Source organism: Apodemus sylvaticus, chromosome 6, assembly GCF_947179515.1.
Source record: "Apodemus sylvaticus chromosome 6, mApoSyl1.1, whole genome shotgun sequence".
In the NCBI taxonomy this organism is placed as follows: Eukaryota; Metazoa; Chordata; class Mammalia; order Rodentia; family Muridae; genus Apodemus; species Apodemus sylvaticus.
Genome location: NC_067477.1, coordinates 113,362,518 through 113,386,980, shown reverse-complemented (window position 1 = coordinate 113,386,980; position 24,463 = coordinate 113,362,518). Strand labels below are relative to the sequence as shown.

The window sequence follows — 24,463 nt, the reverse complement described above, 5'->3', positions numbered from 1 at the left end:
GAGGGCCCTTTTGAGCACCAAATCCTGGGAGATGATAAAGCTGTCTTGCTGTTAAATGTTTCAATGAAACAGAAACACCACACAGACTTCCTAGATCACAGCCAGAACTTAAAAATCTAGCTGCTGTTATTTGGATATTTCTTGTTATAGCTTCCTACCTAGAGAAAAGCTACACCGCCAGTACTTACAGTAAGAGGTGAAGGGGCGAGGCTCTAGGACCACTGGAGGCCGGATCTGGCTGCCTGCTGCAGGGAGGCCAGGTGCCTCCCCAGGATCTCTGCTGTCATCGCTCTTCGCCTCACAGGGCAGGGCCTCTGCACACTGTCTGCTGCCACCCAGGAGCCTGGTCTCTGCGGCCTGGTCCCTAAAGCCTGTTTACAGAAGACAGGGACTGTGTGTTGGCTAAGCAGACCCCCACAAGAGGAAGAACCCCACAGACCTTTGCTCACAGCTAGCCCTCCTACCTTTCAGACAGGTTCCTAGCTGGTCTGCTTGCCTCACCTCTGTTCGCTTCTGTAGTTCACAGATGAGCCTTTCCATCTCTTCAACCCCACCTCCCTTTATGGTATGGCAGAGGTAACTAGCTGTCCTCAAAGCAATCCCCTCCACTGTGTTCAGACCCTCCAGGGGCTGCCTTCCTCAGCACCTTATACCCTACAGTTAGAGACAGACTGGGTCCTAAGAGAAAAAAACTTACTGCCTTCAGTCCTGTCCCACATAAAAACAGTAGCAGGAATGAGTCCTCAGAGGCCAGGTACTAAAGATGGTGAAGATCCCAAGGTCCTAACAGGGGACAGTCTGCTGACCTGTAAATCTACTCACTAGTGGTATATGAAAAGAAAATAGATTTGCATTTAAAACACTCTCCCGGGCTGGAGAGACAACAGTCAGTGGTTAAGAGCACTGACCGCTCTTCCAGAGATCCTGAATTCAATTCCCAGCAACCACAAGGTGGCTCACAACCATCTGTAATGGGAGCCAATGCCCTCTGCTGGCACATGAAGATAGAGTACTCACATAAAATAAACAAATCTTTAAAAAGTTATTACAAAAGGAAAAAGAAACCACTCTCTCCAGCTTTGTAAATCTTACAGTGGCAGCAGGGGACCACCTCCACCATGACAGTAGAATCTGCATTAGGACCAGACACATGCTTCTACAGAGCAAAGAGGAGAGCGGAGAGTGGAGATGGGGACAGACACACAGACAGTAGGGTGTGTATAAGCAAACTCCCATCCCAGCAGGCATGTCCAGCTTGTAGCTAGTGAAGCACAGTGACCGAGGATCACAGGAGCAAGGCCCAACACAAAAACCAAAACTTAAGCATTAGGAAGGAGGTCTTTTTGCCATTGGTGTGTAACATGATAACACAGTTGTTGAGTGAGTTCTGTAGATAATAATGTCCTGTCTCAATATCTCAAGTTTGGATCTGCCTGAAGGGAGACTTTGTTTCTAAAGAGACTGAGACTATCACAACTGAGAATAAGTTGGGTCACAAAGCATTTGATTATGTGCCAAGAATAGAGATTTATGTGCCCAGCCCTACATAGGGCACCATTCTCCATGCCCCAGCAACCACCATCAAGGATCAGGGGACACTGAGGAAGAGGAGGTAGAATCTAAGAGTCAGGAGTAGTGTCACAGCACTAGAGAGGCAGAGGCAGGTGAATCACCATGAGTTCAAGACTAGCCTGATCTACATAGGGAGTTCCAGGACAACCAGAGCTACATAGTAAGACTCTGTCTCAAAGTGTGTGTGTGTGTGTGTGTGTGTGTGTGTGAGAGAGAGAGAGAGAGAGAGAGAGAGAGAGAGAGAGAGAATGGAGAGGAGCACTATGAACTTAGCAGGTATGTTGCCTTCATGAACTCACAGAAGCTGTAGTACTTTGTCAATCCAGCAAGAACTTTGGCCTAGATGGTGAGGTGGGGAGTGATCACTCAAGCCCATGCCTTACTGAGGAGCTATTGGCAGTTTATAGCTGCTGAAGGAGAATCTTTTTCTTTGCTTTTATGCGTTTGCAGTGGTAGGCTCCCCACACGCTACGGACAGCCCCACAACTGTGCACACATGGGCAGCACTAACTGCATCAGGTGGGTTATCAAAGGAGAAGCAGAAGATGACGACATGACTTTAGGAAGGGGCTGTGCTGAGAGATTGGGGGGGTGTTGGGAGAAATATGGGGTAGATATATTTCATTGTATCTGTGTGTGAAATTTTCAAGAATAAAGACAGTTAATGTAACAATTTCTGAGTTGCTGAGTGCTGGCTCTCAGCACTGGGCAGAGGAGAAAGGAGTCTGTAGAGGAGGCAGGTGCCCGTGCTCTGTGCTGCGGTTGGCCCGGGGGCTCTACACTGCGGGGCTCCACACCACAGGTGTCAGAGGAGGAGGAGAGGGGGAGAGAAAGGGGCCAGGAGCCTGAGCAACTGTTACCCCTTATGCAAAATCTGTGCCAAGAAAACTTTGTAAAGTCTGTCAGAGCTCTCTGGGCCGCCACCCCTTTTTGTATGCTTCACTTCTAAAAGTTCCTACTATAATTGAATTCTAAAAGTTCCTACTATAATTGAATTCTAAAAGTTCCTACTATAATTGAATTCTAAAAGTTCCTACTATAATTGAATTAATAACAATTTTAGTTGCTGATGGTGGTAAGAATATTGAGACAGGATCTTGATTTGTGTCTAGGCTGGCCTCAAATTCTTTTTCACTTTTAAAAATGTTACTTTATATGTATGGGTGTTATTTTATATGTGTGGGAGTTTTGCCTGCATGCGTGTCTGTGCACCATACACATGCAGTGTGCACAGAGGCCAGAAGAAGGCATCAGATCTCCTGGAACTAGAAAGTTGTTAGTCCCTGTGTGGATGCTGGGAATCAGCCTGGGTCCTCAAAAAGAGCAGCCAGTGCTCTTAACAGCTAACTCATCCCTCCAGACGCTGGTCTACAAGTTTTTATCCTTCTGCCAGGGTCACAGCTGTGCACCACCATGCCTGGCTCAGAGCAGGTGTGGTCTGTTTCCAGTACAATGAGCAGTGAGTGTAGGAAACTGTCAGGGGACAGAGGCTGGGGAAAGAGGAGAGCTGAAGTCACAGGTGAACCAGCTCTGGCCAGTCTTCTCGGCCTCACCTTGTAAAGACAGATCTGCACTTTTGGGGTTCAGGGACCCACAAAGGCTGTGTTTCTGGGTCTCTTCCCTCTCAGGTAGAGGAACTGAGCTCCAGCTCCCCACCATCTCGCGGCACAGCACGAAGGGAGCACTTCTGCAGCCTCTGCCTTTTCACTCCACACTTAGGCTGCAGTCTCCTCTCCCAGGGAGGGCTCTGCCAGGTTCACACTGGCGCTGGTGCTCCCTGCATGGTGGGTATTGCAAGCCCTGCCCACCCAACCCGAATCCCAGGCCTCAGCTCACCGGACCCTTCTTTTCGGCCGCTCTGTTCTCCTGGCTGAGCTTTGAGGCTCGGAACTGCCTTTCAAACACAAGCTGGCTCCGACTGACAGCCTTCTCCTCCTTAGGCAGGTGGCACTTTAATGTGCAGACAAGCTTTTCAGAACTGAGGAAAGAGAAGAAAATCTCAACTCAGCGCAAACAATTCTACGATTCAAACCTTGGTTTGGCTAGACGTCGCTGGCGCCTGTCCATCTGCTCCACTTGGGATAATGTTCCGTGACATTCCTACAGGAATGCTGTGGACCTTAAGGATGACCTTAGAGTAGGAGCTGCCGAGTCTGGGGGTGAAAGGGGCTGTGGTCTCCTCCTTTCTCTTTCTCCCTGTTTCCTGAGCAGTCTAACTCTACAAAAACTCCTGCTGTGGTGTGCTACCCTATCAGAGGCCCAAAGAAATCGAGGCTACTTGATTTCAAACTTTATCCTTCCAAACTGTGAGCTAAATAAACCGTTTGCCAGGCAAGTGCCACAGGCGAAGCAGGCTAACACAACTGTCAGGTGAGGCACGGGACCTTTCTCCAGCTGCAGCTGGGGTAGCGCATCAATCCTGAGACCAGGCTTGGAAAGGAGAAGCCATCGGGCAGCCTGTGGGCACTCCGACCAGGAAGCCAGGGAGAACTGCACATCTCATTGGCAGCCCATGCACAAAGCAGAGAGACAGAAGCGAAGCAGCTTGTCAGGAGAAGTGACGGTCAGAAGCACAGTCTCAGGAGGAGAGGACGGGGTCATGGTCCTCAAGCAGCCTGGCTTTCTAATGTATAGCCTTCTCCACCTTTTCACTTGAGAAACAGTCTCTTTGTGCAATCAACTGCCCCGGGTTAGTCTAGTGTATCGCTCTTAAGCTCTTTCCTTCATTTAGCAAGGCACCCTCCGAACATGTCCTCTCAGAGAGTCATTGCCTATCCCTACTAAAAAGATAAGCCTTCTCTTTCCCATCCCTTATCTAATAAGAATTTGTTCATCGTCCATCCCCTCAAAACATCAAGATAAACAGGACACGGCCCTGCTGTGGTGGAGGAGGAGGAAGGAAGACAGAACAGAATCACATGGCCTGCAGAAGCCACAAGTGACATAGTCGCATAGCTGGGAAACAAATCAATATAGTGATAGATCTGCCCAATCTACACATATAGCTTATACATATAATAACTAGATTATATGTTCTTTATACTGGCTTATTGGGGTAAGAACTTACCACAACATCTAGCACTCAAGGGCTGCTTGTTGAGGGGCGGTACTGTAGAGGAATTTCCCTTAATTATCTGATTGGCTAAGAAAGATGACAAATAGCCAATCACTGGGCTAAAATGAGGAGGCAGGTTTTCTGGGCGAGACAGGAAGAGGAGGGAAGGAGGAAGAGTTGGAGGAGACTGAATGGAGGCAGAGCCAGGGAGAGAGTTGGAAGGAAGACGGAGCAGAAGCGCATGGCCTGGAGACACTGCAGGGATTTAATAGCTGGGGAAGAAAGTGGTATAGAGGCGTATCTGCCCAATATAGATGTGCAGTTTATAAATACATACCTGAGTTCTGTTTTCCTTGCACAGGCTTATTGGGGTTGGAGATTTATCGCAACAAAATGGCGTCCAATGTATCGATTAGAACTCAACTAATCTGAGGTAAAAGATCACTGCCCCTCCACTCACTCCCAATACAAGGCCGAGACAGCGATCTAGGCTGCAGCAGTGTGTGGATTGAAAGCTGAGGGTCTGAGGGCTACAGACAACTGCAGAGAGGCTCCCTCCCCAAGCCCCAGGCAGACAGCTTCTGCCTGGGGGCAGCACACCAGCCTGGAGCTGGACTTGGGCAGGCACAGTGAACTGATTAGGGCATCTACACCCGAGAGAGCCTCCCTGTATGCCCCATGTCTACACAGGACATGGACAGCCAGACTGAATTGAGCACAGAGGAAGACACGGGTACAAAGGGCTGCAGATCATACACTGATACTTAGAAATAAGAAACACAACAAATAGCCTTCTGCTTGGTCTGGACCGGTGCCATGAACAGACCTTGGGCGCAAACTCCACAGCCAGCAGCACAACACCCAGAGGAGGCTCCACTCCCAGGCACTTTTACACACCCAGGATCACAGGTTCACAGGATCACAGGACCTTGGTCACACCAGGATCTCAGGGTCCCAGAGGCAGCTTGACTCCCAGGAGCTTGGTATACACACAGGATCTCTAGATCACAGGAACCCAGAACCACAGAGACAGCTTGACTCTGAGGAGTTCTGACACAACCAGGATCACAGGAAGGACAGGTTCCAGTGAGATATACTGAGGGCAGGATGCACTAGAGATAACCAGATGGCAGGAGGCAAGCATAAGAACATAAGCAACAGAAACCCAATTCTTCCACCATAGCAAGTCCTGGATACATTATCACACCAGAAAAGCAAGATTCAGATCTAAAATCACTTCTGATGATGATGATAGAGGACTTTAAGAAGGACATGAATAACTTCCTTAAAGAAATACAGGAGAACACAGGTAAAGAGCTAGGTGCCCTTAAAGAGGAAACACAAAAATCCCTTAAAGAATTACAGGAAAACAATCAGGTGAAGGAAATTAACAAAGCCATCCAGGTTCTAAAAATGGAACTAAAAACAATAAAGAAATCACAAAGTGAGACAACCTTGGAGCTAGAAAACGTAGGAAAGAGATCAGGAGTCATAGATGTAAGCATCACCAGCAGAATACAGGAGATAGAGCAGAGAATCTCAGGTGTAGAAGATACCACAGAAAATATTGACACAACAGTCAAAGAAAACACAAAAAGCAAAAAGCTCCTAACCTAAAACATCCAGGAAATCAAGGACACAATGAAAAGACCAAACCTAAGGATAATAGGTATAGAAGAGAGTGAAGATTCCCACCTTAAAGAGCCAGTAAATATCTTCAACAAAATTATAGAAGAAAACTTCCCGAACCTAAAGAAAGAGGTGCCCATGAACATTACAAGAAGCCTACAGAACTCCAAACAAACTGGACCAGAAAAGAAATTCCTCCCGTCACATAATAAACAAAACACCAAATGCACTAAACAAAGAAAGAATACTAAAAGCAGTAAGGGGGGAAAGGTCAAGTAACATATAAAGGCAGGCCTATCAGAATTACACCAGAGACTATGAATGCTAGAAGATCCTGGACAGATGTCATACAGACCCTAAGAGAACACAAATGCCAGCCCAGGCTACTATACCCAGCAAAACTCTCAATTATCATAGAGAAAACAAGATATTTCATGACAAAACCAAATCCACACAATATCTTTCCACAAATCCAGCCCTATAAAGGATAATAGATGGAAACTGCCAACACAAATAGGGAAACTACACCCTAGAAAGAAAAAGCAAGAAAATAATCTTTCAACAAACCCACACAAACATAATTCCACTTCTAACAACAAAAATAACAAGAAGTAACAATCACTTTTCCTTAATATCTCTTAATATAAAAATTAATATTACCAACATATCCTAATCTATTGAAATTCAAAAATACGAGGAATTAGAATTTTGTTGGCTCTCACCCAGTATATCTCTCTAATTTGGTAATTAGTGCGTTATGTCCACTATTATACAATCCATTTCTACAATCACTTTCTGCTTGTATGTGACAGTGTCCTGCTGTGTACCACATGATGGTCTTGAAATCGTGCTTCTCCTATCTCAGCCTCTCTATAAGTAGGTTTGTTTATTTGATGTTTTCACACTATCCTATGGTTTTCAGAACAGCTTACATATTTCATGATTATTTATACAGCTAAAAGAAAGGTAGACAATTAATTTGGGAGGTGGCTTGTAAGAGAACAACAAAGAGGGAAACTGAATGTTTTGCTTGATATTTATAATTATTGTATCAATTTTAAAGAAGATGAGCTTATAAGTTACTCTTTTTTTTGGAGAAGAGTGCTTTTCAAAATCATCACAGCCAATGAACCAGAATCTTACCCTCACCTAATGTCTGTGCCACACTCCAAGCAGAACCATTGTTCATTGAAACAGTTGATAAATGACTTCATGGATAGACCATGTTAATACACACACCATTTCTTGAATGCCTGTAACCTGTTCCCTGTAGGCTGAGAATGATGACAATCACTCAAGTCAAATAGTTTTGGCCATAGCAGGAAATCTATATCCAAATAATTGTGCCTACAGTTCATTCCTTGGCACAACAGAACCGTCAATTCTTAGCTTAGCTAGTATGGAGGTAAAACCCTTGGTAATATCCCCTCAGATCCAGTATCTGGCCACAAAACTAGTCAGGCTCCTAATAAAAATTTTAAATCAATTAGGGAATGGTATCAAAGGCAGTTACAGACAGTCCAGGCTGTCCATAAGCAAGATACAGCACAGGCTGGCACTTCAACCCTACCCCTAGGAGCCACTGCTGATAAGACACCAACAGCATTACCACTAAAGTGGTTGACTGACCAACCCATTTGGATTGATCAGTGATCTGTGACAAAAGAAAAACTACAGGCTTTAGAACAGCTAGTACAGGAGCAGCTGGAGGCCCAGCATATAGAGGAATCCACCAGTCCTTGGAATTCTCCAGTATTTGTCATTAAAAAAATCTGGCAAATGGAGGATGTTGACAGATCTCAGAGCAATTAGTAAGGTTATTCAGCCAATGGGTTCATTGCTTTCCTTGTTGCCTAAGGTATGGCCTATCATAGTGAATGATCTAAAAGATTTCTTGTTCACAATTCTTTTACATGAACACAATAAGGAAAGGTTTGCTTTCTCAGTACCTACCTTCAATAGAGGTTGCCCATAAAAAGATATTATTGGAAAGTCCTACAACGAGGAATATTAAATAGCCCTACCTTGTATCAATATTTTGTACAACAGCCATCAGAGATAACTCGCAAACAATTTCCCCAATCCATTATTTATCATTGTATGGATGACTTCCTATTGGCTGATCTAGGTATAAATATCCCAGAAAGAATGTTTGATGAAGTGAGAAAACCAAATCAAACCAAAAACAAAACAAAACAAAAAACCTGCCTTGCTGGAGATTGTAAATCGCCCCTGAAAAAAAAAATACAAAGCAGAGATTCTTATTAATTATCTAGGGTACAGAATAGATCTGCAAAAGGTTAGGCCACAGAGGGTGCAAATCAGAAGAAACGAATTAAGGACCTTTAATGATTTTCAGAAGCTACTGAGAGATTTTAACTGGCTGCAGCCTGGAATTGGCTTGACCACTCAAAAGCTAAGCAATTTATTTCAAACCTAACAAGGTGATGAAGATTTAAATAGCCTCAGAAAATTATCAGCCAAGGCTGAGAAGGAGCTCTTGTAGAAAGAAAATTGCAGGATACACATCTAGATCGTATTGATCCAAAGACAGCCTGTGTCTTAGTCATCTTGCCTTCCATTCATTCCCCTACAGGAGTTCTCATGCAGAGGGGAGATTATATCTTAGAATGGATATTTTTAGCACATAAACAGTGTAAGAAACTAAAAAACCTACATTGAGAAGGTCTCTGAATTGATACTAAAGGGAAAAATGAAACTTCAACCATTAGTCGGAATGGATCCAACTGAAATTATGGTACCTTTTACTAACGCAGAGATGGCCTCTGGTATTGGTACAGTGACAGGCAAGTAGATCAGTGGAATAGAATGGAAGACCCAGAAATGAACCCACACACCTATGGTCACTTGATCTTTGTCAAAGGAGCTAAAACCATCTGGTGGAAAAAAAGACAGCATTTTCAATAAATGGTGCTGGTTCAACTGGTGGTTAGCATGTAGAAGAATGCAAAACAATCCATTCTTATCCCCTTGTACAAAGCTCAAGTCCAAGTAGATCAAGGACATCCACATAAAACCAGATACACTGAAACTAATAGAAAAGAAAGCAGGGAAGACCCTCAAGATGGCCTCATTATGGGCAAAAGATGGCAAAGAGCATGCAGTAATTTCTTTGGAGAGATTAACAAAGATACCCTAAAAGCAAGCAACTCCAATTTATAAAAAGAACTAATTGGATTCTCCCTCATCTAATAAAGGGAATTCCAATATCTGGAGTCCCAACATTTTATACTGATGCTTGTAAATCAGGAAAGGCAGGGTATAAATCAGAAGATGTAAGTAAGGTGGCTGAGAGTCCTTATAGGTCAGTTCAAATATCTGAATTATATGCAATACTCATGGTGGTGTCAGATTTTCAAGAGTCTCTTAATAACTGACTCAATATGCAGAAAGGGGTGTCTTACACATAGAGAGTGCTGAACTTATTCAAGATTATTCTGAATTGACGTTTTATTTAGCTACAACAAATGGTCATAAACAGGAGTTACCCACTACATATAACACACATAAGATCCCATTCAGTCTGCCAGGCTCTGCGGTACAAGGTAATAATAAAAGTGACCAGCTATTGATTCCATAAAAAAACACCATGCTAACAGCAAAGGTTTAAAGAAAGAATTCTCTATCACTTGGCAACAAGCCAGGAAATTATGAGGCAATGCCCTACTTACTCATTATATAACCAAACTCCATTACCTACAAGAAGTAACTCCATTACCTAGAGGGTAACTCTAAAGTTACCCAAAGAAATTTTCCATTTTAACAAGTTTGGTAAACTGAAATATGTGCCTCGTACTATAGACACATATTTAGGATTTCAATGGGCAACTGCCTTAGCATCAGAAAAGGCTGATTCTGTAATTACACATTTGTTAGAAGTTTTGGCCATTGTGGGAATACCCCTACAAATTAAAATGAACAATAGTCCAGTATATATCTCTAATAAGATGAAGCAGTCTTTTACATATTATAATGTAAAACACGTTACAGGCATATCACACAATCCTACAGGACAAGCGATTGTGGAGAGATCTAAATCGAACTTTAAAGGAGATGCTTAACAGGCAAGGGGGGGCAACAAAAAACCCCAAAGATAGATTACATAGCACTTTATAAACATTAAATTTTTAAATGCTAATGAACAAAACACTACAGCTGCTGAAAGACATTGGATTGTAGAAAAAAACTACTGAACTAAACCAGTCTGTTTATATTAAGTATATTCTTACATCAGAATGGAAAATGAGAAATGTGTTACACTGGTGTGGGGGGTTATGCGTATGTTTTCACAGGAAAAGAAAAGCTATGGGTTCCAAGTTGATAAACAGCAGACATGACAAAGGAAGACTAAAACAATCAACAAAATATGTGATGTATATGTGGTGATGTATATGCCTCTATCTATGGAGATAGCTCTGGAACTGGCTGAGACTAATATGTCTATACACACTTATTGGGTACAAAAGTCTCATGATTTGTTGTTATATGCCATCCTTTAAGATGGCATGTATAGAAATTTTTATTGCAGTCTGATTATGTGATCAAACTAACCTCTGGAGAAAGGAAGTCGTCTTTCTCTATTGATCTCCACTTACCTATCTGTGTACCCTGCACACTCCATATGAAAGTCTCTACAGAATTATATGTTGCTTGTAAGCTTTGTGTACTGCAGGATAAAGAAGAGAAAGACAGCCCTGACAAGATCCACACCCTGGGATGCTGAGATTCTGGGACCTTCCATTCCCTCCTGGTTTGATTCTACCTCAACTACTTTAAAGCTGCTTTTTTTTTTTTTAAGACAACTTTTCCAGAATAGTTAGCTCACCTATACAGACTTACAGACTGTAATAGTCAAGATGTCAGCTAAGCAATGAACTTTCTCAGCACAGAGTAACTGAAAGATAAATGATGTCAGCTAGCTCTATTTTGACAAAGCCAATTTTCCTATTTCCTTTTGGGCTCCCAGAAGGGGGATTTTTTTTTTTTTTTTGCCCCAATTCAGCTAGAAGCAGACAAAAAAAAAAAAAAAGATCATTGTCCCACTCCCTTATGTTGGGAGGGATGGTTCTGCTTATTTTACAAGTTATAGATATGTTGTCATTTTAAAGGATTCTTTACAAATGTAGCTTTGAACAGGGAGGGAACTAAGAGCTTAAACTCGGGGATTTCTATCTTTCCTTTCTTCTTCTCTGTTCTTCCTTTTTAGGTAAGGGGGGAGGGGTAGAAGACAGAAGGAGGATATAATAATATTATATAAATTAGAGCAATAGATAAATAGGGATAAGTTATCAAATTTGCTCTTGAACAAAACATTGCATAGCTATATCTTACATTGGTAGAAGCCTTTACAATTGTTACAAAGTTAAAGTTATAATTTCTGACATTGGTACAGAATTTATTTTTGATTTATTGTGATACAGACTTAAGGTTTTCATTGATATAAATTTCTTCTATTGATACAAAGAGTTAAGAATACAAAGCTTAGATCCACCCCTCACCCCCCCCCAACCCATCCTTCCATAGCTACTGTTACAAACTGTTTTTAAATGTTTAAGCAATACAAGTTAAGGGCCAGATAGCAAACACATTGTTCTGAGTTAATTAAAAGAGTATTTTCAAGATATTTCAATTAGAGAGGGCTGCGAGTAGTTAAGGTTTAACAGTTCAGATATACTTTGCATAGTAGTTTTCAAAAACATCAGAGATCCACAGAATGTGACATTTACTGTGACTTGATCATTTGATGCTGAGACATAACTGCTCCTCACAGCACCCTCTTTCTTCAGTTCTAAGTTACTGAGCATCTCTACCTCCAGGCGAGGTTGTTCATCGTGCCAACATAGCAGCTGGGCAGAAATTGCCAGCTGTCACATGACACTTCCGGAGGACCCTGCTATACCTCTCCTGGGCATATACCCAAAGGATTCCCCAGCATGCAATAAAGACACATGCTCCATTATGTTCATAGCAGCCTTATTTATAATAGCCAGAAGCTGGAAAGAACCCAGATGCCCCTCAAAGGAGGAATGGATACAGAAAATGTGGTATATTTACACAATGGAATACTACTCAGCAATTAGAAACAATGAATTCACAAAATTTTTAGGCAAATGGTTTGATCTGGAAAATATCATCCTAAATGAGGTAACCCAATCACAAAAGAATACACATGGAATGCAATCTCTGATAAGTGGATATTAATTAGCCCAGAAGCCCTGAATACCCAAGGCACAAATCGCATAACAAAGGACTTCCATGAAGAAGTATGGAGAGGGTCCTGATCCTGGAAAGGATTGATCTAGCATTGGAGGGGAATATAAGGACAGAGAAAAAGGAAGGAGGTGATTGGAGAAGGGATGGAGAGAAGAAGGTTTATGGGACATATGGGGAGGGGGAATCCGGGAAAGGGGAAATCATTTGGAATGTAAACAAAGAATATAGAAAATAAAAATATTAAAAAAAAGAAAGAAATTGCCAGCTGTCTCTATAAATCAGTTAAGTTTTGGAAGCTATATTTTGTGCTACTTATATTTTAGGTAATATTTAAGTCTTTTTCGGATATCTGATGGGGTTGAAGACTGGGTATAGTCTCATAGCCAACTCAAGCTGTTTAGCACTGAGAGATGACAGATTTGAGAGGGTGGTTTGCAGATAGTATATAATCTAAAACCAAGACATAATTCAGCTGTAGAATTAAGCCTTTATAAGCTAGATGGATGGCAGAGTGCCTCATGGAGAAATTCTGTAATTGTTAGTGTTTAAATAAAAATGGCTTTAGCAGTGAAAGAAACTGTGAAAGCAAAGCCCAGCACACATCACCAGGGATGAACTGAAGCAGCGCTGCTCTTTCCAGGACCGCAGGACAGAGGAGTGAAGGGCGGCCGCCTGAACCCAGCACTTGAGAAGCAGAGCTGGGGTGGAGAGTTTGAGGCCAGGCTATGCTGTAAGGCAAAATCCTGCTTCCAAACAAAGGAGGAAAGAGAGACACTTTCTTCTGTGCTTTTGTACAAGAGGGTAAGATTTGCAGAGTGCGTCTCTTACAACAACCAGAAAGAGCCAGACATCTATCTAGAACGTTCATGACTGTGAAGTCACTGGATAGCTACAGAGCAGTGCCAGAGATAAACTTTCAGGAGGGAGTTCTTTTATCTATCTTTCTCTTTCTTTCTTTCTTTCTTTCTTTCTTTCTTTCTTTCTTTCTTTCTTTCTTTCTTTCTTTCTTTCTTTCTTTCTTTCTTTCTTCCTTCCTTCCTTCCTTCCTTCCTTCCTTCCTTCCTTCCTTCCTTCCTTCCTTTCTTTCTTTCTGCAATTCATTCATTTCTATGTTTTGCCTTTATGTATTTCTGTGTACCATATGTTCCCATGGAGGTCAGAAGAGAGCATTGGATCCCCTTAGAACTGTAGTTACAGACACTTGTGAACAGTTGTGCTGGGATTTGAACTTGGGTCCTTTGGAAGAGCACTTTTCCCCTTTCCCTTTTCCCTTTTCCCTTTTCCTGAGTATCTGCACCAAAGAAACTCAGTCTTGCCACTTAGCTTTGTGCCAGAGATCTTTAACAAGACAAAGGAAAAAAATAAAAAGTAAAAGAAATGGAAAACAGCCGGGCCATGGTGGCGCATGCCTGTAATCCCAGCACTCTGGGAGGCAGAGGCAGGCAGATTTCTGAGTTCAAGGCCAGCCTTGTCTACAGAGTGAGTTCCAGGACAGCCAGGGCTACACAGAGAAACCCTGTCTCAAAAATAAAACAAAAACAAAAACAAAACAAAAAAAGGAAAACAATAAAACTCCTCATATTTAACATAATATAATGTTCTTATAGAAAAATTCAGAAGGCTATAAATATTTTTTTGTTTTTTGAGACAGTATTTCTCTGGCTCTTCTGAATATAAATAAACTATTAAAAATAAAAAGATAAGCCGGGCAATGGTGGTGCACACCTGTAATCCCAGCACTCTGGGAGGCAGAGGCAGGCGGATTTCTGAGTTCGAGGCCAGCCTGGTCTACAGAGTGAGTTCCAGTATAGCCAGGGCTATACAGAGAAACCCTGTGTTGAAAAAACAAAATTCAAAAAACCAAATATATATATATATATATATATATATATATATACACACATACATACATACATGTATATAACTTTGTTGCAGGGTTTTTTGGTTTTTTTGGTTTTTTAGCAATGTTTCTGCCTCTATCCATACAGCCTTACATCCCCAACAATGAGAATTGTCTCCAAATATTAATACTCTGGACAAAATCAATCCTAACAAAGTTCCTCAATACAAAGCATTTTCTGGTCCCAAATACCAGTAAGTATCATGTAAGCCTGGGAAATCATGAATGTGGTGCTATGGATTGTTAGCGGTATTCTTATTTTGTTATTATACTTTAATTTTCTGACTAGATATAGAGAATTAAAAATTGATAATCTTTTCTAAACTTCATTACTTTTTATATTTTAATTAATTGAGAATCCCATCCATGTATACATACAGTGCACTTAGATCATGTCACCCCTCACCCCTTAGCTCCTCCCAGACTCACTCACCATCTCTCAGCCCCCACCCCCCAACCCACCAAGACCGATTTGTGCTGCCCGTAGACTCATAAGGGGGCCATCCACTGGAGCAAGGTCAACCTTCCAGGGCCACACCCTCAACACAAACTTATTCCCCTTTCCTAAAAGTCACCAACCGTCACCTGACCCTCCCTGCAATTCTTTTATTTTTAATATTTTATTTATATTTTAGAAGAGCCAGAGCTGCACTGAGAAATCCTGTCTCAAAATACAAAAACAATTATTTCTAGCCTTCTGAGTTTTTCTATATAGAGCATCGTACTATCCGTTAGCTATGAAGGGTTTTATTTACTGTTTTCCATCTCTTTTACCTTTTATTTCTTTCCCTTGTCTTATTAACTAAGACCTCTGGTGGGGGCTGGAGAGATGGCTCAGTGGTTAAGAGCACTGACTGCTCTTCCAAAGGTCCTGAGTTCAATTCGCAGCAGCTCACAACCATCTGTAACAGGACACAATGCCCTCTTCTGGTGTGTCTGAGATAGCTACAGTATACCCACATACATAAAATAAATAAATAAATCTTTAAAAAAGAAAAAAAAAAAGATCTCTGGCACAAAGCTGAAGCGGCGGGAGTGAGTTTCTTTGGTTCATAAACTCAAAGGGAAAACCTTTATGTCTCACTGTGATCTCTATGATCCATCGAGCTACTGCAGAGTAAGTAAGTTCATTTCTATCTCCCTAAACTGCTATTTGGGGGAGTTGTGACTAGATTTTTAAATATATTAATCTTCTATATTTAGTGAAATCATTATGACTCTGTTCCTACTGCTAATGTGAAAAATCACAGTGGTTTTTCAAAAACTACTTTGTTATTACCACTTAAGAATCTACTGAATCTGTCACTGGGGTTCAGTGGCCGCCAGCAGTTGGCCACACCCCTTCCCTCCACTAGGCTCCCTCTTTATTCTTTCTGGATACTTCCTAGAGCTCCCCCCACCCCCACCCCCACCCCACCCACTGCTCGCCCTGCCCCTCCCTTCTGGCTGGCTTACCTGACTCCCTTGTACCTGTTCCTGCCACCAGGCTTACTCTGCATGAACCGCGGACAGGCTCTCTGCCTCTCTCTGGGAACAGGGCAACGGGACCTGAGTGGGAACGGGGGCGATCTGCCGAAGGGAAGACCCTTTTCTTTGGCTTCCTTTTGTGTGTCATGTGGTTTTCCTATAGGAAGACATAAGAGCAAAATCAAACTCTTTAAAAACAAGTCCGGTGCTCTTGGGGCGGGACTATCTGACACTTAGCTGTGTCCTCAGTGCAGCCTCTGGTTGGTCGCACAGCACCTCTGCCATGTTGGGGACTGGTTCCTTTTGCTTCTCTGAGCTCTTGCTGTTTTTGAAACAGACATTCACACGATGAAGACATTTCAGTCTACAGGAGAAAAAAAAGAGACTCTTCCGAGGTCCCCACTACAGTTCACAGTGAGCAGTTTAAATCTGGACCTAAGGACAGGAGCGTGGCCTTACGCCACCAAAGCCACCAGGGTCAACACTCAGGGATAACGGCAGCACACAACACGCAGGTAAGCCTGCTCCAGCGGGGATGGTTCACTGAGTGTAAACACTGATACGAGAAAGGAGGCAAGCCCACGCACACGGAAGAGGCCTTCTCTTCGTACTGTTACTAAATCACTACATCAGTCAATATTTGCTCAGCCATCCCATGCTACACCAAGGCCAAGCTCTGCCCTCATGGGTTTCACAGTGCAGAACAGACAAGTTCCGCCAAGGGCTGCTTGGTCATGAGAGCTCTGCTCATGCCTTTGGGAGCACAGACAGTGGTCCTAACCAGTCCTGGGAGCACGGACAGTGGTCCTAACCAGTCCTGGGAGCACGGACAGTGGTCCTAACCAGTCCTGGGAGCACGGACAGTGGTCCTAACCAGTCCTGGGAGCACAGACAGTGGTCCTAACCAGTCCTGGGAGGAGACGTGTCCCTGGAGCACCGCCCGCTGCTCTTAAAATAGCAAGAGGAGCAGGGTTAAGAAACAAGAGTTTTGGGGTGTGGGAGACACAGAGGCCATTAATAAGGAGTGTCCTCCTCTAAGATAAGCCTTAGGACAAGGCCCTCACTTGCTCCTCTCCACGTCTGAAAGATCGCACGCTTTCATTTCAAGACACTTAGGTTACATCCGGAGTTCCAGCTCCTAAGATACTTAGGAATCAATATCCAATGCACATTTTCTGAAGTTTTGTTTATAAATATACTGGATGCTTTTCAATGTCTCTGACACTCTACCTGCAGTCTTACGTATTTCTTATAAATACCAAGGAGCAAAGGTTCTGTGGGACATGCTTAGAGCCAGCAGAGTTAAATTTGTCTCTGCAAATGAGGACATCAATTCCTGACCTCAAATTGGAAAGCAACTTTAAAATCAGATGCTGGAATGCTGTAGCCACAATGAAGAGAAGGACTGCCCGTCACTAAACTTCTTGGTCACCTGACTGCACTGCCACTCAGTCCCCTTCTCCCATGCCCTGCCTGCCGCAGAGAAGCAGACACTCCTGGCCCTGCAGAGCCGGGACTTGCCATTGACCCCAGCCTGGGAAGCAGGGCTGAGAGGTGCTGGGCAGAGCTGGAGACTCTGTGCTTCCTGGTCAGAGGAGCAGGGTACAGAGTCCTGGGAGCCATTACCTCCCTCTTTCTACCTCCAATGTGGACCTAATGCCTGGAGCTCTGAGCAGCATCGGGGACATATGAGAATGATAGGGACACAGTAGGACAGCAGGGAAAAGCAACAGGAGAGGAAGAAGACCAACCACATCATAGTTATGTAAAGAAAATGATAAACCATACCGGTTTATTTGTATGCTTTAAGCAGTATTCATATTTCACTTGATTTTTTCCAGGTCTTCGATATGAAATTATTTTATCTGTAATTCTCTGCTGAAGAGGCTGCACCACATTTTCAACCCATTTCTTATGTAACATCTCTTTTCTTCTTTCCTTAAAAACAGCCAGGTGCTGTAAATATGTATCCAATCTCTAACAAAGTAATATAAAAAGACAAATTATAAACATTTTCACTTATTTCCATTCTATTAGTGAGGGAGGAAATACCCATTCCTAAACTCTGCCATCTATGCTGCCTACTCCTTACGCCAAGTAACTAACTGGAGTGCAGAATAAACTTCAGAAAGAGAACACAGGACAGGAAGAAAATATGGAAAATTCTAAATCTCTCTGCACCTTCGGATTAAACTGTTATCGAATGCATAAACCAAATTTAGCTTTTCCTAACTCACCAAATTCTTATTTCTTCCTAAAACTTTCAAACTGTTACCCGGTCACACATTTCATATCTAGGACTCACTGCCACAAGGTCTGTGCCTGAGTGGGAAGAGCAATGGCCAGACTGCAAGCTAGCCAGTCGCTGTGTGGCACTCTCTGCTGCTTTTGGTATTCAAATGAGAATCTATGGGCAAGAGATTAGTTACTGCCTAGTCCACTGCTCTCTTACAGTGTGCTCAATAAACTATTTTGAGAGAGAGAGAGAGAGAGAGAGAGAGAGAGAGAGAGAGAATGTAAATTATGAATCACAATAAAAATGCCAAGGAATTGTTGTAATATTCAATTTCACTCTTTCAGATGAGAACTGCTGTAAAGTCTGTTAATCCCATAGAGATTATTAGTTACTTAACTGGTCATTACCCTTAAATACTAATTAATTGCTGGTGCTTTTATATAGCCCAATACAAAATGGTAAAGTAGGGAAAAGAGGCAAGTTTTTGTAGAAAAGATCTTCTGTTTAGTATAAGACAAAGACGGGAAACAGTTCAAACAGAATCCTCACGGGAAGCAGGTCCATACAAGATGTTGTACATTTCAGTGATCCTGCAAGGAGTAACAGATTTTCAGTGCTTAAAGGTGTGAACCAGAGGCGCCTCATTCTGCCTGCAAGTGAGTCTGGCAGAATTACAGCCTCAATGGTAAATGTCCCCCAGAAGAGTGCTGACTTGTGTTTCCAGCTGGTGGGGCTATTGGGGTGGGGTGGAAACTTTGGGAGGCAGGGCTGGCAGATGAAGTTAGGCTGTGGAGAGCATGACTTTGAAGAAGACACTGAGGCTCTGGGTCCCTCATTCCTGGACACCCAGAGGTGAGCAGCTCTGCCACTGCCTGACATTTTGCTCTGCTGAGGCACAGACTCTCAGTCGGTGATGGGTGCACGGCTCTGAGAGCCCCAGTCTCTAAGCCAAACACATCTTCACTCTTTTCAGCTTTGTAACCTTCCCAGCTAAGCATGGCAGCAGCAGCTATGGGCCGCGCTGCCCAGCATCTTGCCTGCTCCTCAGAACACACTGCAAAGCCTGACCTTACCTTCACAACATAGTTTTCTCTAAATAATATTGCATGCACAGCTTCGTCGATGTCTTCTCTAGCTAATACCTAAAAACAAAATTGAATGGTAGGTCAAAAATTCTGAAGGACCAATCAGAATGACAAATCCCAGGGCAATATTCCAATATCACTAGTACAAATCTAATGCCTGTATCTCAAAACATAGTTTTAACTTGTTACTGTGGGACAAGTTAAATACAAGTTTAAATACTATTCTCCACAAACCCATAACCTCGTTTTATAAGTTGCAACTCAATCTCACTTCATACAAACCCCTACTCATTTTCCTGTCACCCACCTAGACTATTTTGAAATACATTCCCTGACATTATATCATTAAACTATATTTTGTTAATGTTCCGAGAAGTTGGGGCTGAAGATGGCTCGGCAGTTATAATCACATACTGCTTGTGCAGAGGACCAGGTTTGAATCCCTGCGCCTGTGCCCAGCAGGTCAGTTCACAGCTGCCTGTAACTCTAGCTCCACACCTCTGCCTCTGTAGGCTCCTGCACTACAGTGCACATACCCACAAACAGCACATAATACAAAATAAAATAAGGCAGTCCCAAGAAGCTTAGTAGTCATTTTTATATAAAATGAGCTCTCTTCTCAGACATTCTTATATCTTAGAAGGCTCTTGAAGATTTGCCTTCTGCTAGGTCCCTTCATACATCAGAACCTTGACTGTTGGGGGTATGGTTCAGCTGGTGAAATGCTTGTCCTAAGCCCTAATGTTCAAGTCCTAAAATGGTGTGCTGGTGTTAGAGGCTTGCCTGGGTTACATGAGACCCTGTCTCAAAAAACTAACAGCAAAACTCAGAAAGTTCAGTTTAGAGCTGGACTCAGAAAAGCAGAAAACTCAGCTCAGAGAAGCTGGCCCAGAGCCCCAGGGCTGCGGGAGCTCGATGCTTTCGTTCTGAGTTTGAGAGCATCGAGGCACCAAACCCTCACTACGGTGCTTTTTCAGCAGTGTGGCTGTGACCCCCTCAGCAGCTTTTCTCCTGAAATGACTAAAGAGGAACAGCTGGAAGGCAATGCGAATCGAGAGTCTGGAAGGCATACACTGTTACCTAAAATCACGGCCCCTCATGAAAACTCTTATACTTTCTTAGAATTTTGTTACTCAGCTGTGGCTCATCCTTCTGGTCTGCCATGCTGGATGCATCAAGACCAACTAAATCCTAACCTCAGGCATTACATCTGTATATAAGTTACATTTTCCCCCCATAATTTATGCTCAAATAAAACCCGAAGTGCTATCTGATTAGCTCATTGGATCTTCTCCAGTGTAAGTTCTAGAATATGTACAATTTTACTTTAAAGCCTGGTCAGAATTATCTTAAGATGGCAATGAAAAAAAAAGTATGTAAAACAAAACATTCCCCTGATACTATACTGTAGACATAGAATAATGATTACTTAGATAAGGAGAAACACATATGTTGGTATCATTGGTATACTTATCACATATTTTAGACTTCTTAGCAAGATTATAAGTAAATGAATGAATGTAATATACACTCTTGGTCAACAACTCTTTTTATTAAAAAAAAAAAGAAGAAGAAGTTAGCTAGGTAGAATGGCACATACCTTTACTCCTACCACTTTGGAGGCCGAACCAGGATCTCCAAAAGTTCCAGGCTAGCCTAGTCTACATAGCAAATTCCAGACTAGCCAGGTCTACTATAGAATAATAATAGTGATGATGAGGAAGAGGAGGAGGAGAAGGAGGGGAGGGAAGAGGAAGGGGAAGGGGGGAGGAGGAGGAGGGGGAGATGATGAGAGGCGGTCAAGCTGGGTCAGCCAGTAAAAATGCTTGCCACCATGCCTGACCAACTGGGTTCAGTCCCTGGGACACACGTGGTAGGAGAGACCCCACTCCTGAAAATTGTCCTCTGACTTCCTGACCCTGCTTGTTTGCCTTCTACATACACACACAGACAGATAAATGTAATTTAACTTTTAAAAAGATATCTAGATAGTCTGTCATTGATAAGTCATTTTTTGAACATTTTTTTCCAAAAATATAGACTATTAGAGATCCATAGCAGCTTAAATGAAATCCCTTGTTCACAAATGCAAAAGTATTAAACTCATATTTCACAATTCTTGTCACCATAGCAAAGGGAGCAAGAAAAATTCTCAAGAGCTTTCCTTACAATGAGGCATCCCATATAATCCTATAAAACTAGAGCTTCATGACAAATCATCATCAGGCATGGAAGGGCAAGCTCTGGGATGTCACATTTACCTTCCTAGTTCACCTAGGATGGCTTTCGGTCATATTTCCACTCCCTGGATCCTTCTACATACCTAATCTAAGCCATTGAAATACTGGAAATATACATGTGATTGAGGCCAAATTGGCCCTAAACTCAAGGAAGTCTGTGTCCCATTGAAAGATACAACCACCCTGGAAATCAGTCTGGCGGTTCCTCAGAAAACTGGGCACGTCGCCTCCAGAGGATCCTGCTATACCACTCCTGGGCATATACCCAGAGGATTCCCCAGCAGGTAACAAGGACATGTGCTCCTCTATGTTCATAGCAGCCCTATTTATAATTGCCAGAAGCTGGAAAGAACCCAGGTATCCCTCAACAGAAGAATGGATGCAAAAAATGTGGTATATATACACAATGGAGTACTATTCACCCATTAGAAACAATGAATTCATGAAATTCTTAGACAAATGGATGGAGCTGGAGAACATTATACTAAATGAGGTAACCCAGTCTCAAAAGATCAATCATAGTATGCACTCACTAATAAGTGGATGTTAGCCTGGAAAATTGGAATACCCAAAACATAATCCACACATCAAATGATATACAAGAAGAACAGAGGAGTGGCCCCTGGTTCTGGAAAGACTCAGTGTAGCAATATAGGGCAATACCAGAACAGGGAAGTGGGAAGGGGTGGATGGGAGAACAGGGGGAGGGAAGAGGTCTTATGGGACTTTTGGGGAGTGGGGGGGCCATAAAAGGGAAAATCATTTGAAATGTAAATAAAAATATATCAAATTAAAAAAAAGATGTCTCAAAAAGAAAATCAAGAGCTGGAGAGATGGTTCAGTGGGTAAGAGTGCTCTTCAAGGTCCTGAGTTCAAACCCAGGGAACCACATGGTAGCTCACAACCATGTGTACTAGGGTCTAATGCCCTCTTCCAGTGTGTCTGAGGACTGCTACAATGTACAACATACAGCTACAGTATATATAAGATTAATAGTTCTTTAAAAACTTTAAAAAGGAAAGAAAGAAAGAAAGAAAGAAAGAAAGAAAGAAAGAAAGAAAGAAAGAAAGAAAGAAAGAAAATCAAGAGGCCTTGAAGTACTTTCACTCAAGTAACTCCCATGTCAATCTTGACAGTGGATCCACAATAGGAACTATCACTTGGCTCCAAATAAAATTACCTCGCTTCTTATGAAAAGGAAAGAAAGAAGGAGGGAGGCAGGGAGGGGGGGAAGAAGGGAGGGAGAGAAAAGAAAGAAAGAAAGAGAGAGAGAGAGAGAGAGAGAGAGAGAGAAAGAAAGAAAGAAAGAAAGAAAGAAAGAAAGAAAGAAAGAAAGAAAGAAAGAAAGAAAGAAAGAAAGAAAGAAAGAAAGAAAGAAAGAAAGAAAGAAAGAAAGAAAGGAAGGAAGGAAGAAAATCTCTGCTATGTTACCTCCATTAAAGAAACAGACTCCGGCTCTGGCCATTCCTTTAGTTTCTCCACACTGAAATGTTCATCACAGTTTGAAGTTTTTGTGTCAGCCATAGGTAGTAGAATTCCTGAGCAAGAAAAACTGAGGAGACTTAGTGTGTCCGTGTGGGAAAAGCATGGCCTTAGAGACTTCGAACTAGGTTTCGACACCCTCTTTCTTGTGTCCTAGAGTCCCCTCCCTCGCTGTCCTGGGACAGACTCAGTTATCATTACTGTTTGCATCGACCGGGGCTGAGGGTGATGGCTCTCAGCAGGGACAGGCAGCCGCCTCGGGCTGCAGGCCTCCCCCCTCAGGATGTCCCTGGTTGTTGAGTGGGTAAGGGCGCTGCTACCTTAGGCCTCAGATGGAAGCTCGGTGGCTCCACCTTAGGTCCCAGGGCCTCCCCCTCTGCGGACTGGTTACTTCAGGCCCACAGGCCTCCGCTCAGATGAGTGTCCCCGCGCTGTTCGCTGGTCACCGCAGGACACAGGCCTGCCCTCCCAACGATGGACCTCCTGTGCGGGTTACTGGTCACCTCAGGCCCACGGCCTCCCAGGTTGCCTCACGGCTGGCCTACGCTCCGGTTGCTCCCTGTGCACACTGCGCACTACCTCAGCCAGTTCCGGTGGGTGGTGTCTCAGCCTCGGTCGGTGAGGGTACGAAGCAAGGCCACGCGGTCTAGCTGGCCTGCGACACCAACGTCCCTGGAGGGGAGAATGGTGTGTCCACAGGAAACTCGAACAGTCTTCAAACTTAGCCTTTCTCCTTGCCTTTCGGAGGCGTTTCCCCTCAATGTGTAGGAGTGTGGGACGTCAGAATCCCTGGTTGTAGTTTGTTAGTAGTTATTGATAGAAAAAATAACTTAAAATTGTAAATACAAGTGTACTTAATTTAAGTCGTGATAGCAAATTGTAACACCTGACTAGTATTAAATAAGGTAAAATATACAATGTAACAGTATCACATTCTGTGTGGTAGTTGTCCACAACCTTTCATATTTCGTCTTGAGCCCAGAGGCTTGCCGGGAACTTGGAATCCTCCTGCATCAGCCTGGGGGAGGAGGAGGGGGATTGCTGTCATGTACAACAGGAATAGGCTCTTTCAAAGGAAATATTTGTGAAGTATTTGGAATTGCTATTCCCATCCAAGGACAGGGAAAGAAAAGTCTACTCTCCACCATCTGAAAAGACAGTGTTTGGAAACAAACATATCTAAGAACTGCTTCTATTCTCTTGTGGTTGAGAACTGTGTAGCAATAAGCAAGACACTGTATTCATTATTGAAACTGGATGAAAATTTGAAATACTGAAAATTTCATTATTGAAATTATCTCTACTTATATACACTTTCCTAAATCTCTCACAATATTTTAAAATTTTTTATTGCGTTTTCACCTGGAACCATGTGTAAAGGAGAGATTTTTAGGATAAGCGTTCTGGAGAATAAGGCAGATAATGAACATGGAATGAGACAGTACAATCACTATCTTATGGCTCAATTTCAATGGTGTCTGGGCAGAAAGAATAACTTAGTCACAAACCAAATGAATTGAGACAGGCATCCAGTAAAATCACCATTTCTATTGGATCCTTTAG

The 24,463-nt window shown here is 42.8% G+C and overlaps 1 protein-coding gene across 1 annotated transcript; it reads right to left on the bottom strand.

The window, feature by feature from the left end:
* Window positions 1–212: 212 nt before the first annotated feature.
* Window positions 213–22,942, bottom strand: Fam228a (family with sequence similarity 228 member A). The gene is made up of 7 exons (XM_052186745.1): window positions 22,850–22,942; window positions 19,167–19,235; window positions 17,646–17,834; window positions 16,134–16,221; window positions 15,846–16,014; window positions 3,409–3,550; window positions 213–371 (listed from the first exon to the last, which is right to left on the bottom strand). Exons 1-7 carry the CDS (start codon window positions 22,940–22,942, stop codon window positions 213–215), a joined length of 909 nt encoding a protein of 302 aa, XP_052042705.1.
* Window positions 22,943–24,463: the final 1,521 nt, after the last annotated feature.